The sequence below is a fragment of the Ooceraea biroi genome, chromosome 10 (genome assembly GCF_003672135.1).
Source record: "Ooceraea biroi isolate clonal line C1 chromosome 10, Obir_v5.4, whole genome shotgun sequence".
NCBI lineage: Eukaryota > Metazoa > Arthropoda > Insecta > Hymenoptera > Formicidae > Ooceraea > Ooceraea biroi.
The window spans coordinates 6,497,722-6,511,526 of NC_039515.1; the positions used below are offsets into that span (position 1 = coordinate 6,497,722).

Here is a 13,805-nt window from a genome sequence, read left to right on the forward strand (position 1 = left end):
CACAATTGCAGGAACGTAGTAAACAATGAGAGTCATAAAAACTTATTGGCAATAGTTAATGTTATTTATTAATGTATTATTAAGTACAATTATTAATTATTATTAATACATTAATTGCGACTTGAGATCATCTCTATGTCAAAAAGATATAATGAAATTTATATATATTGCGTAATTGCATTTTTATAATAAAAATAAAGAGATAATGAAGTATACTAATTTGTTTTTTGTTTTTTTATTAATATAGTAATAATATAATATAAGTAATGATTTAATTACTAACACAAATATGTTGTAAAAATGGAATGAAAAGTAAGGTAACATATTGAAAAAAATAATTATATCAGATAATATTTAGATTAATTTTTGTAAAGGTCTAAATGTCTCTATACTTATGTATATTTCAAATCATGTCTGGCGTTAATGTTATTAAATATAACTTCTTCAAACTCTATTGTGATCAAAGGTCAAAATAATTATTTAATAAGACAATATTCTGACACATGTATACTTGGCATAAACATGCTTTTTGCTATACTCTGACAGACACATTTAACAATATATAAAAGAATATACATTTCTCTATACTTAAATATAGTACAATTTCTACATGTAAAAATGAAAAGTATAGTGCACAAAAGTCTTTAAGCACATAATTCTGTAAACGCAGTATCGAGAAAAATCCTATGTCAATAGAATAACTAGTAGTTGCTCAATTAGCACTTTCACAAGCGTATATTCAGTTATTGTAGACATCCGAAGGTTCCGACAGCAGATTTATTGTAGTCTGAAAATCCTCCAAGCGTACTCTTTACGTTATCCTGGCAGTGCTTCTTGATTTGTCCCTGACAATGGAATGGAAATTACAATGCAATTAAATGAAAAGTAAACTGTCCTAACTTTGTTAGTTTATTATTACATTTATCAAGTACACATATCTCAATTATTTCAAGATATCAAGAGATCAAGTAATTAATATCATTGCAATAACCAATTTAATAAAGTTTACATATCTAGATTCATAAATTAATGCAAATCAGTGAATGAAATCGATGTTGTTACTTTACTACTACTTTATGTATGCTTAATTTTATAGCCAATATTTATGCAAGTTAACAGGATTTGTTATAGTGAAATTGTAAGTTGTCAAACTTCATTAAATTATGATTAAAATAATATAATAATATAATATTAATATAGGTTAAAAATCCACTTATATTTTTCTTCTCGCGCACAACACAGCTGTAAATCATTAACTCACTTCACACACTACACACTGCACTACACTATTATGCTGCTGATCACACAACGCGTCAACATACACGTATAAACTGCGTTAAAATTGGCGCCTATCTTCTGTTAGAAAAAGAGGTACTATCACTATCCTCTTTCCTCTAGATCTCCTTTGGTCGCGCATGCGCACTCCATTTTCGCCACGGAAAATTGGGAGAGTTGCGCTACTGTATATACTGTGGTATTACTCGAGTGCGCGACCTGTCCTAACCTGTGTCGAGGTTTGTTTACGCCTGGCTTAATAATCCAAAGGACGGTTGAAGGCGATCTTGTTCCAATCGGAACAATTTAAAAAAAAATTGTTCACGCCTCGCTGATTTAAATGGTTTACGCTTTACATGATTTCTCGTCGAGATCATTCTCGTGGAGAATATCATAGAGGACATGAAAAATAAAGTAACATAGAGGCTATGAATAATAAAATAACGACTCATCTGCCAGGTGAACTACACAATCAACCATTTGCTTTCTTAAATGCGCTTTCCATATGGAATTATGTATACAGAGGTGGTGGACGCACGGAAGATGAAGTAGACCGTTGACGCAAAGATGTTGTAAACTTTCAGTTGCTTCGCCGTCGTTTTCCCGCTGGATAATCGTGCTTTTGTCACTTTGTTTCGTTAACAGTTACGACGGAGACTTTGTTTTCGACGATACCGAGGCTATCGTCAATAACGATGACACGCGCGTCACCCCTTTGCGGGAGATATTCAAAAATGACTTTTGGGGTACGAGGCTGTCCCATAAACAAAGCCACAAGTCGTACAGACCTCTCACCATCTTGAGCTTCAGGTAAGGCGATCATCATTATCGTACCGGGCGTAATGCAGGACAGCTTGTCTCTTCATCCGAGAGATGAGCAAGATTGTGCTGTCAAAAAATTAATCTCGTTCCTCGCACGCTTCTTTCCAACAGATTACACTTTTGGCTGCGGCAAGATTCGGTGCCGCAAGACTATCACGTTGTGAATATAGCGCTGCACGGCATAAATTGCTTGCTGACTCTACTGGTGTACAATGTACTCCTGGGTCCGCGAGGACGAGACATCTCGTTTTACGCCGCAGCCTTGTTCGCGGTTCATCCGGTCCACGCGGAAGCGGTGAGAAATGTCGAAGCGTGTTGCTTGTTCGTAGTGAGGCGCAGGGAAACTAAAATCTTGCTCCGCTCTGTTTGTTGACGAAACAGGTATCTGGCATAGTAGGACGTGCCGAGTTACTGTGCACCTTGTTTACTTGGCTGTCAGTTTTGTCGTACGATCATGCGGTGCGTGCCAGGGATGCCCGGCACACGTGGGCCGCTATGGCCGGTTGTGCCGTTTGCGCGAGCGTGGCGATGCTGTGCAAAGAGACTGGAATCACTGCCATCGTGAGTAGAGAGAAATGGGGTAATCCATCCTTTATCGTATCCGATTACGTGGAAAATTAGACGCAGCTCTGGTTTTGCTTTCAGGGCATCTGCGCTATATACGATATAATCGTGATCAATAGGATACACCCGATCGACGTGATTGATCGGCTGCTTAAACGTTCCTACGTGGACGTCCGTCGGCTTTGGAAACCGGTTTGGTATAAAAGTACAGTATCGCGACTCGTGGCGCTCGTTTTCGTCGCAACGACGCTTCTATCTCTGAGATTCAGCGTCATGGGGTTCTCCACGCCAAAGTTTCAGCCGTTGGACAATCCAGCGTCGTTCATGGACAACGCGTTGCTTCGCATGCTCAATTACAATTACATCTATTGCCTGAACGTGTGGCTACTCGTGTGCCCCGTGTGGCTCTGCTTCGATTGGTCGATGGGTTGCATACCTCTCATCACCGGCTACGACCACAGACTCTGGGCCGTTGCGGTCTTCTGGTTGACGCTCGGAGCGTTGATCGCGTACGCTTTTCTCTTCCGTAGGGGTGAAACTGGAAGGTACTTCCCGTTCCTCTTTAAAGGGCATCGTTAAAATGTCGAAACGAAAAAACGCGAAGCAAGCGAGCGAAAAAGCACACATACAGGGTGATTCGTATAAAGTGACCGATTTAATTATTAGTGAAATTTGAAGACATGAAAAAAGAGTTTATACCGATATGTTCGGTACAAAGGGGGACACCATATTATTTTATGAGTGGAGGCGTTGAGGACGTTTCAAAGTCACTTCTTTTTTTTAATGGGATGCTGTATTTTTTATCTTATAGGATAGTAGCCCTTTTTAATATAAATTCAATGATACATTACATAAAAACATTCAAGGTCAATCAAGGCCAAAAATACATGATAAAATAAAATTCAAATGTATGATCTGTATATCCGTCCGTCGTTCGCTTTGGCTCTCAGTATGTCTAGGTCTATGTTTATGAGCTGTGTTTTCTTTGGAAACTGCTATTATAATGTTATTAATACGAAGATTGTAAGGGCAAGTGATGCTTACAAACGTTGCGAGTTCCAAAGCGAACGCAGCCTTAGTATGAGATTAGTCGTAGCACTGAACGTAATGGCTAATTACAATAATTCACAAATTGTAGACATTTTGATAACTTTTGGTGAATGTGGAAAAAATGCAGCTGAAACTGCAAGAGTATTAAGGGGGGAGCCTGCTTTAGAACGTTGAAAATAAGGTATAATTTTACGAATTTTTTTAAGAAACTATATACAGCGGATTATTATAAAACTTTGATGCATTTATTAATACATGTTTAAAGATAAAAAAAATTATTTTTTGATTTGAATATATCGCCTGTAGAGGTCGTCCTGAAGGCATCTTAGTGCAGCCGGCATTGTAAATTGGTGAGCATTCTCCCGCCTCCAAATTTCATCCAAACTGAAAAATTGAAATATTTTCTCGTTATTTATGAATTCCCATCGTCGACGAACCTTTAATATTCATAAAAACATTAAGTTAAACAATTATTTTTGCATGAAAAAGTTTAAGAACTTTGCCTAAAAATCGTACTTTTGTGTTCTAAGCTCCACCATTTTGGCACTTTTCAACTTTTTTCTTCTCTCTTTGGTTCATCGACGATGGGAATTCATAAATAACGAGAAGATATTTCAATTTTTCAGTTTAGACGAAATTTGGAGGCAGGAGAATGCTCACCAATTTGCAATGCCGGCGACGCGGCTGCACTAAGATTTCTCCAGGACGACCTCTACAAGCGATACATTCAAATCAAAAAATAATTTTTTTATCTTTAAACATGTACTAATAAACGCATCAAAGTTTGATAATGATCCGCTGTATAGTTTCTCCAAAAACAATTCGTAAAATATACCTTATTTTCAGCGTTCTAAAGCAGGCTCCCCCCTTAAGGGCATGCTGGAGTTGCTAGTGAACTATTTTTTCACTATAGCGATGGTAATTGCAGTTTCGAAAATTCTCTTTATCGCTTGTGCAGAATAAAAAATCCTTTTCCACAAATGAAGTATAGATAGAAAGAAAGTCCGCTCTACAGGACTTTATATTCAAAATGGAACAAAGTTAGAAAAGACAAATGCAAGTTTTTAACTTTTTGCCATTTTGAGTATAAAGTCCTGTAGAGCGGACTTTCTTTCTATCTATACTTCATTTGTGGAAAAGGATTTTTTATTCTGCACAAGCGATAAAGAGAATTTTCGAAATTGCAATTACCATCGCTATAGTGAAAAAATAGTTCACTAGCAACTCCAGCATCCCCTTAAGGGGGGAGCCTGCTTTAGAACGTTGAAAATAAAGTATAATTTTACGAAGTTTTTTAAGAAACTATATACAGCGGATCATTATAAAACTTTGATGCATTTATTAATACATGTTTAAAGATAAAAAAAATTATTTTTTGATTTGAATATATCGCCTGTAGTGGTCGTCCTGAAGGCATCTTAGTGCAGCCGGCATTGTAAATTGGTGAGCATTCTCCCGCCTCCAAATTTCATCCAAACTGAAAAATTGAAATATTTTCTCGTTATTTATGAATTCCCATCGTCGATGAACCTTTAATATTCATAAAAACATTAAGTTAAACAATTATTTTTGCATGAAAAAGTTCCAAAACTTTGCCTAAAAATCGTACTTTTGTGTTCTAAGCTCCACCATTTTGGCACTTTTCAACTTTTTTCTTCTCTCTTTGGTTCATCGACGATGGGAATTCGTAAATAACGAGAACGTATTTCAATTTTTCAGTTTATACGAGATTTGGAGGCAGGAGAATGCTCACCAATTTGCAATGCCAGCGACGCGGCTGCACTAAGATTTCTCCAGGACGACCTCTACAAGCGATACATTCAAATAAAAAAATAATTTTTTTATCTTTAAACATGTACTAATAAACGCATCAAAGTTTTATAATGATCCGCTGTATAGTTTCTCCAAAAACAATTCGTAAAATATACCTTATTTTCAGCGTTCTAAAGCAGGCTCCCCCCTTAAGGGCATGCTGGAGTTGCTAGTGAACTATTTTTTCACTATAGCGATGGTAATTGCAGTTTCGAAAATTCTCTTTATCGCTTGTGCAGAATAAAAAATCCTTTTCCACAAATGAAGTATAGATAGAAAGAAAGTCCGCTCTACAGGACTTTATATTCAAAATGGAACAAAGTTAGAAAAGACAAATGCAAGTTTTTAACTTTTTGCCATTTTGAGTATAAAGTCCTGTAGAGCGGACTTTCTTTCTATCTATACTTCATTTGTGGAAAAGGATTTTTTATTCTGCACAAGCGATAAAGAGAATTTTCGAAATTGCAATTACCATCGCTATAGTGAAAAAATAGTTCACTAGCAACTCCAGCATCCCCTTAAGGGGGGAGCCTGCTTTAGAACGTTGAAAATAAAGTATAATTTTACGAAGTTTTTTAAGAAACTATATACAGCGGATCATTATAAAACTTTGATGCATTTATTAATACATGTTTAAAGATAAAAAAAATTATTTTTTGATTTGAATATATCGCCTGTAGAGGTCGTCCTGAAGGCATCTTAGTGCAGCCGGCATTGTAAATTGGTGAGCATTCTCCCGCCTCCAAATTTCATCCAAACTGAAAAATTGAAATATTTTCTCGTTATCTATGAATTCCCATCGTCGATGAACCTTTAATATTCATAAAAACGTTAAGTTAAACAATTATTTTTGCATGAAAAAGTTCAAAAACTTTGCCTAAAAATTGTACTTTTGTGTTCTAAGCTCCACCATTTTGGCACTTTTCAACTTTTTTCTTCTCTCTTTGGTTCATCGACGATGGGAATTCATAAATAACGAGAACATATTTCAATTTTTCAGTTTAGACGAAATTTGGAGGCAGGAGAATGCTCACCAATTTGCAATGCCGGCGACGCGGCTGCACTAAGATTTCTCCAGGACGACCTCTACAAGCGATACATTCAAATAAAAAAATAATTTTTTTATCTTTAAACATGTACTAATAAATGCATCAAAGTTTTATAATGATCCGCTGTATAGTTTCTCCAAAAACAATTCGTAAAATATACTTTATTTTCAGCGTTCTAAGGCAGGCTCCCCCCTTAAATGAACGATATCCAGATCGACATAGACATAGTGCCCGTTCAATATTACGGATTATATCACGAGCAAGACAATTCATCTGCGTCGTCGAGTTCAAGGTGAAAACTTTGAACATTTATTGTGAGGAACAGAAATACAGATCATACGTTTGAATTTTATTTTATCATGTATTTTTGGCCTTGATTGACCTCGAATGCTTTTATGTAATGTATCATTAAATTTATATTAAAAAAGGCTACTATCCTATAAAATAAAAAATACAGCATCCCATTAAAAAAAAGAAGTTGACTTTCAAGTGTCCTCAACGCCTCCACTCATAAAATAATATGGTGTCCCCTTTTGTACTGAACATATCGGTATAAACTCTTTTTTCATGTCTTCAAATTTCACTAATACTTAAATCGGTCACTTTATACGAATCACCCTGTATACTTTTGTCAACTTTTGCAGGTACACGACCGTGGGACTAGCAATGCTGATGGTTCCATTTCTGCCAGCTAGCAACATCTTCTTCAATGTTGGATTCGTTTTGGCGGAAAGGACACTGTACATACCCTCGGCAGGGTACTGCCTGTTGGTCGCCGTAGGCCTACAGCGATTCTCCACACGATTTGTCCTACCGAAGGAATCGTCGATCGCGTATGCAGCGTTGATCGCGTTACTCTTTACGCGTTCCTGGGTGAGGAGCGATCAGTGGAGAAGCGAGAAAGAGCTTTTCCAATCAGCATTAAGCGTATGTCCCCTGAATGCCAAAGTGCATTACAATATCGCGAAAAATGCCGCGGACGCGGGAAACGTCGATCTCGCGAAGCTGGAGTATCGCGAAGCCCTGCGGTACGTGCGACAATGTCCGGGCGGAATTTGCTCATCGTTTCATGTGTCAATCGCGCGTTCAATGGTCCATTCGTTACAGATTAAATCCAGAGTACGCCCAAGCCATGAACAATCTCGGCAATTTACTCAAGGACAACGGGCAGCTGTCCGAAGCTGTAGGCTTGTTCAAAGAGGCCGTCAGTTTACAGTAAGTTGCGTCGTCCTCGACTTGGGACTTCAAGACGAGTAGCGGTTAAAGCGTGCCTTTCCCTTCCGTCTTCGATTTTTTCTTTTGATGCGTAACGTAAGGATGGTATCACGAGTTTCCGAGTTTCAGGAAAGACTTTGCCACCGCATGGATGAATCTAGGTATAGCTCAGTCGGCGCTCATGCGATACGAGGAATCGGAAGCGAGCTATTTTACGGCTCTACGGTATCGATCAAATTACCCAGACTGCTTTTACAACCTAGGCGTATTGGTGAGTAAAATTACGTTCCTTGTGCTACGAGCTCGCGATATCCTACCGTTGTGCGGGGACAGTGTCGGAACGAACTATCCAAACCTCTTTCGGCGAAGTATCTGGAGCGAAAACAGCACGACAGGGCGTTGAAGGCCTGGATAAACGCGACCAAGCAAAAGCCAGCGCACAGACGAGCGTGGACGAACATGGTTCTACTGTTGGACGATCTAGGTTCGTACGAAGACGCACGCGCGGACGAACTTCAGCTAAGAACAAACGCCCTTCGCACCCCTCGTGTCACACACGTGTGCAAATATCCAATTTTAGGTAGGACAGAAGAGGCACTGGAAACGGCGAGCGAAGCTTTAAAGCTGATCCCGGATCACGCTCCGATCTATTTCAATATCGCCAACATCTTGGGAAAGAAGGGAAGATATCAAGAAGCGGAAGTTCAGTTCAAACTGGCGATATCGAAAAGCCCAACAGATCCCATGATTTACGCAAATTTCGGTATAAGACGCTGAGGGATGATATAATGTAACACGACTGTACTCGAGACGTATATTTTTTCTTTTCTCGTTCCAGGTGTTCTGTATCATCGTTGGAACAAATTGCATGCAGCAGAACAAATGTACAGAAGAGCGTTGCAACTGAAACCGGATCTGTACAGCGCAAGAAACAATTTGCAAAAATTGTACGCTTTAAAGGCGTCGACAATATAAAAGTTTCTTCCTTCCCATTTTGCACAACGCTCGTGTTTACGCCTTCGAAACGTACCACCTTTCAAATATCCCTGCCACTGTTCAGGAAAGTTATAAACACGACCGATACGCGCACAAGAATTCTTCTAGTCGCTGCTGCCCCTTCGAGGCATCAGTTTCGTTATGCAGGGGTAATTGTACGCTTTGAAATTTCCCACCTTTTTACCGTCGACGTAATTGTAAGAGACGAAGCACTTGTTACAGAAGTAGCTAGTATCGTGCGGTATCCTGTCGTGATCGGTCAAGATCCAACGCACGTTGAGCATTCCGCACATTATGCAGTTCTTCCCGGACATGGGCCTTATCCTCTCTATCTTTGGATAGGCGGACAGTGCTGGTACGTCGGTCTCGGTCACTAACCTGAAATGGAAATGAAAGCTTTTAAAATCTTGAGGCTTTACACGAGTCATGGGGAAAAAAGAAGAAGGTACCTGGCATCGGACAGTACAATAACGTGCTCGCAGCAACCTTGATGCTGATATACCCATGGGAAACCAAACCTCACGCAAAGGGAATCTATTCTTGTATCCATGGTCTCAACTTTGAACGAACCGACGTCACGAGTCTCGGCCCATTTCAGTATAACGTCACTGTAATCGATATTGATTGGTACGCTGGTGTCATTGTAAAAAGTATCACCAATGTAGAAGAATCCTGATTTATAGGTATCCTGCAACGGCAAAAAGATATTCACACTCAGAATGAGAACATAAACAATTAAAATTGAAAAGCAAAAGGTAATTACCTTCGCCATTGGTCCAGGTGTTCGATTCGGATTTTCACTGACTTCCGTGGCAATCGACAGATCGGACTGACACAATATCTTTTGGCGTAACTCGTAAAGACTTTGATGACCGAGTATCGACACGACAGTCCTGAGTTTAAGGACCGGAAAACGATTCATTGTCCTCAATTTATTGAGGCTGGACTGGCTCTTGAACGGCTCGTACACTTTAACGTAAACTAAAAAGTCTTTATTCGGTATCACGGTGGCATTGTTGTCCGACAATCTGGAGTCCTCATATTTCTGTAAAAAGAGGAGAAAAAGGAAATGGTAAGAGAAGGTGCGAGCGTCTCGTTGGCACATCGTTGCATGGAAGTGGCCACTAACAATTAGGATCCCGTTGTGATTCTTTGGTTTGACAAACGCGTCCTTGGGCAATGTCTTCAATACCTTGATCGTTTCCAACGAAGTGTTCTGGAGAATTCTTTCCGGTATGCGGACGTACCCATGCTTTTCCCGTTCTTCCGCATTGGCAGCTTCCATCGGCAAAGTTAAGTGATCGGTGCTGGAAGAAAATTCAGTTCCATTCAACGCGGAGGAGTGCTTGCGAGTTTTACTTGAGAGAGCGGAGCAACGCCGTATACCTGCAATAATGCGTCATCAAGTGCGTCCTCGCTTGCGAAAGGTCGGCATCCATAAGTCGGAAGATGTTTTCCTCGCACGATCCAGCCGGGTCGCGACGCGCCCAGGACTCGAGCGACTCACTGTATTCCCGAAAGTAATGTTTGAGCTGGATATTCGGCGATGCATGGCGACCATAAAATTTGTACACTTTATCCATCGTTATACCCCCGAGTGTCAATCGTCCGACATGCCGGCAGAGCCGAAATTAAGAGAAAACGATAAACATGAGGAGAACTCATCACACTCATGACACATCAAAGCGTACTGCCGAAATGCTCCTTCTTCTTCTTAGTGTTCTATGGCGCCCGATCCCTTTCAGTATGCCTATTCTGTAACTCGTATCGACAGTTTTCGCTATCGTTATGTAGCGACAGCCTATGAGAGCCACGCTTTTCTCTAAGTCGTCTTTGCCATTGGCTGTCGCTAGTTAACGATACCGAAAACTGTCGATCGAGTTACAGAATCGCCCTACAGGTTTGATAATCGATATGGCCAATAGCAAAATTGCGCAGTGACTCGGACCCGGTCAGGTTGTCCAACGTACAGTTGTTGAATTGATTGCGCGCGAAATAAGAAGGGAAAGGATTAAGGGGATGCTGGAGTTGCTAGTGAACTATTTTTTCACTCTAGCGATGGTAATTGCAGTTTCGAAAATTCTCTTTATTGCTTTGCAGAATAAAAAATCCTTTTCCACAAATGAAGTATAGATAGAAAGAAAGTCCGCTCTACAGGACTTTATATTCAAAATGGAAAAAAGTTAAAAACTTGCATTTGTCTTTTCTAACTTTTTTCCATTTTGAATATAAAGTCCTGTAGAGCGGACTTTCTCTCTATCTATACTTCATTTGTGAAAAAGAATTTTTTATTCTGCAAAGCAATAAAGAGAATTTTCGAAACTGCAATTACCATCGCTATAGTGAAAAAATAGTTCACTAGCAACTCCAGCTTCCCCTTAAGAAAACAGTTGGACAGATTTGAAAAATGCAACTAAAAGCAGGCATAACTTGGCAGGTGGATCATGCAGCGAAGGAGTTATGTCATTAAAAATACGATGATACTGAGACTGAATAAAAGTAATCAAAAGCAAAGCTCTATCTCGATATAACGGACAATACAAAATCACATGGTTCATATCCTGACGTGGATTACCGCACGTGCAGTCCCCAGACGAAACTATATTTTTATGAAATAAACTATAATTTAAATTATAATGGTTGCTACGCAGCCTGTTTAATAATACAATAGTTTGTCTATTCAATTGTTTATGATAATACCATGGGTAACGTCTCGCTGAATGATAATGAGTAAAATAATGCGAACCTGTGAGAGCCGCTTTACCTTGCAAATAAGTCTCAAACCGTGAAAAATGCGAATCTTTAATCTCGGCAAATAAATCCGTATAGGGAACTTTAAAATAAGGTCTAAAGCGTCCCCAGCGGCCTCTTTAGCAAAACGATCCGCCGTCTCGTTTCCCAAAATTCCCTTGTGCGAGGGAACCCAAATAAACACAATCTCCAAATCGAGGCGCGCGGTCTGTTCCAATTTGGACTTAAGGGGATGCTGGAGTTGCTAGTGAACTATTTTTTCACTCTAGCGATGGTAATTGCAGTTTCGAAAATTCTCTTTATTGCTTGTGCAGAATAAAAAATCCTTTTCCATAAATGAAGTATAGATAGAAAGAAAGCCCGCTCTACAGGACTTTATATTCAAAATGGAAAAAAGTTAGAAAAGACAAATGCAAGTTTTTAACTTTTTTCCATTTTTAATATAAAGTCCTGTAGAGCGGACTTTCTCTCTATCTATACTTCATTTGTGAAAAAGAATTTTTTATTCTGCAAAGCAATAAAGAGAATTTTCGAAACTGCAATTACCATCGCTATAGTGAAAAAATAGTTCACTAGCAACTCCAGCTTCCCCTTAAGAAAACAGTTGGACAGATTTGAAAAATGCAACTAAAAGCAGGCATAACTTGGCAGGTGGATCATGCAGCGAAGGAGTTATGTCATTAAAAATACGATGATACTGAGACTGAATAAAAGTAATCAAAAGCAAAAAGCTCTATCTCGATATAACGGACAATACAAAATCACATGGTTCATATCCTGACGTGGATTACCGCACGTGCAGTCCCCAGATGAAACTATATTTTTACGAAATAAACTATAATTTAAATTATAATGGTTGCTACGCAGCCTGTTTAATAATACAATAGTTTGTCTATTCAATTGTTTATGATAATACCATGGGTAACGTCTCGCTGAATGATAATGAGTAAAATAATGCGAACCTGTGAGAGCCGCTTTACCTTGCAAATAAGTCTCAAACCGTGAAAAATGCAAATCTTTAATCTCGGCAAATAAATCCGTATAGGGAACTTTAAAATAAGGTCTAAAGCGTCCCCAGCGGCCTCTTTAGCAAAACGATCCGCCGTCTCGTTTCCCAAAATTCCCTTGTGCGAGGGAACCCAAATAAACACAATCTTCAAATCGAGGCGCGCCGGTCTGTTCCAATTTGGACTTAAGGGGATGCTGGAGTTGCTAGTGAACTATTTTTTCACTCTAGCGATGGTAATTGCAGTTTCGAAAATTCTCTTTATTGCTTGTGCAAAATAAAAAATCCTTTTCCACAAATGAAGTATAGATAGCAAGAAAGCCCGCTCTGCAGGACTTTATATTCAAAATGGAAAAAAGTTAGAAAAGACAAATGCAAGTTTTTAACTTTTTTCCATTTTTAATATAAAGTCCTGTAGAGCGGACTTTCTCTCTATCTATACTTCATTTGTGAAAAAGAATTTTTTATTCTGCAAAGCAATAAAGAGAATTTTCGAAACTGCAATTACCATTGCTATAGTGAAAAAATAGTTCACTAGCAACTCCAGCTTCCCCTTAAGAAAACAGTTGGACAGATTTGAAAAATGCAACTAAAAGCCGGCATAACTTGGCAGGTGGATCATGCAGCGAAGGAGTTATGTCATTAAAAATACGATGATACTGAGACTGAATAAAAGTAATCAAAAGCAAAGCTCTATCTCGATATAACGGACAATACAAAATCACATGGTTCATATCCTGACGTGGATTACCGCACGTGCAGTCCCCAGATGAAACTATATTTTTACGAAATAAACTATAATTTAAATTATAATGGTTGCTACGCAGCCTGTTTAATAATACAATAGTTTGTCTATTCAATTGTTTATGATAATACCATGGGTAACGTCTCGCTGAATGATAATGAGTAAAATAATGCGAACCTGTGAGAGCCGCTTTACCTTGCAAATAAGTCTCAAACCGTGAAAAATGCGAATCTTTAATCTCGGCAAATAAATCCGTATAGGGAACTTTAAAATAAGGTCTAAAGCGTCCCCAGCGGCCTCTTTAGCAAAACGATCCGCCGTCTCGTTTCCCAAAATTCCCTTGTGCGAGGGAACCCAAATAAACACAATCTCCAAATCGAGGCGCGCCGGTCTGTTCCAATTTGGACTTAAGGGGATGCTGGAGTTGCTAGTGAACTATTTTTTCACTCTAGCGATGGTAATTGCAGTTTTGAAAATTCTCTTTATTGCTTTGCAGAATAAAAAATCCTTTTCCATAAAT

At 39.0% G+C, this 13,805-nt stretch overlaps 2 protein-coding genes across 4 annotated transcripts; one reads left to right on the plus strand and one right to left on the minus strand.

Annotated features, from left to right (window-relative positions):
• Positions 1-1,452: 1,452 nt before the first annotated feature.
• Positions 1,453-8,787, plus strand: LOC105282292 (transmembrane and TPR repeat-containing protein 4). Of its 2 annotated transcripts, XM_011344169.3 has the most exons (11): positions 1,454-1,734; positions 1,860-2,085; positions 2,209-2,392; positions 2,479-2,658; positions 2,743-3,206; positions 7,217-7,600; positions 7,680-7,787; positions 7,917-8,058; positions 8,157-8,271; positions 8,368-8,550; positions 8,626-8,787. In XM_011344169.3, exons 1-11 carry the CDS (start codon positions 1,704-1,706, stop codon positions 8,760-8,762), a joined length of 2,154 nt encoding a protein of 717 aa, XP_011342471.2. In that variant the 5' UTR covers positions 1,454-1,703; the 3' UTR covers positions 8,763-8,787. The 2 variants fall into 2 exon arrangements, with proteins under 2 accessions (XP_011342470.2, XP_011342471.2); XM_011344168.3 differs by having other exon boundaries at positions 1,453-1,734; positions 8,157-8,550.
• LOC105282293 (snRNA-activating protein complex subunit 3) lies at positions 8,588-10,699 on the minus strand. Of its 2 annotated transcripts, none has more exons than XM_011344171.3 (5): positions 10,170-10,699; positions 9,976-10,090; positions 9,547-9,828; positions 9,233-9,471; positions 8,588-9,161 (listed from the first exon to the last, which is right to left on the minus strand). In XM_011344171.3, exons 1-5 carry the CDS (start codon positions 10,364-10,366, stop codon positions 8,888-8,890), a joined length of 1,107 nt encoding a protein of 368 aa, XP_011342473.1. In that variant the 5' UTR covers positions 10,367-10,699; the 3' UTR covers positions 8,588-8,887. The 2 variants fall into 2 exon arrangements, with proteins under 2 accessions (XP_011342473.1, XP_011342472.1); XM_011344170.3 differs by having other exon boundaries at positions 9,913-10,090; positions 10,170-10,698.
• Between the last annotated feature and the right edge of the window lie 3,106 nt (positions 10,700-13,805).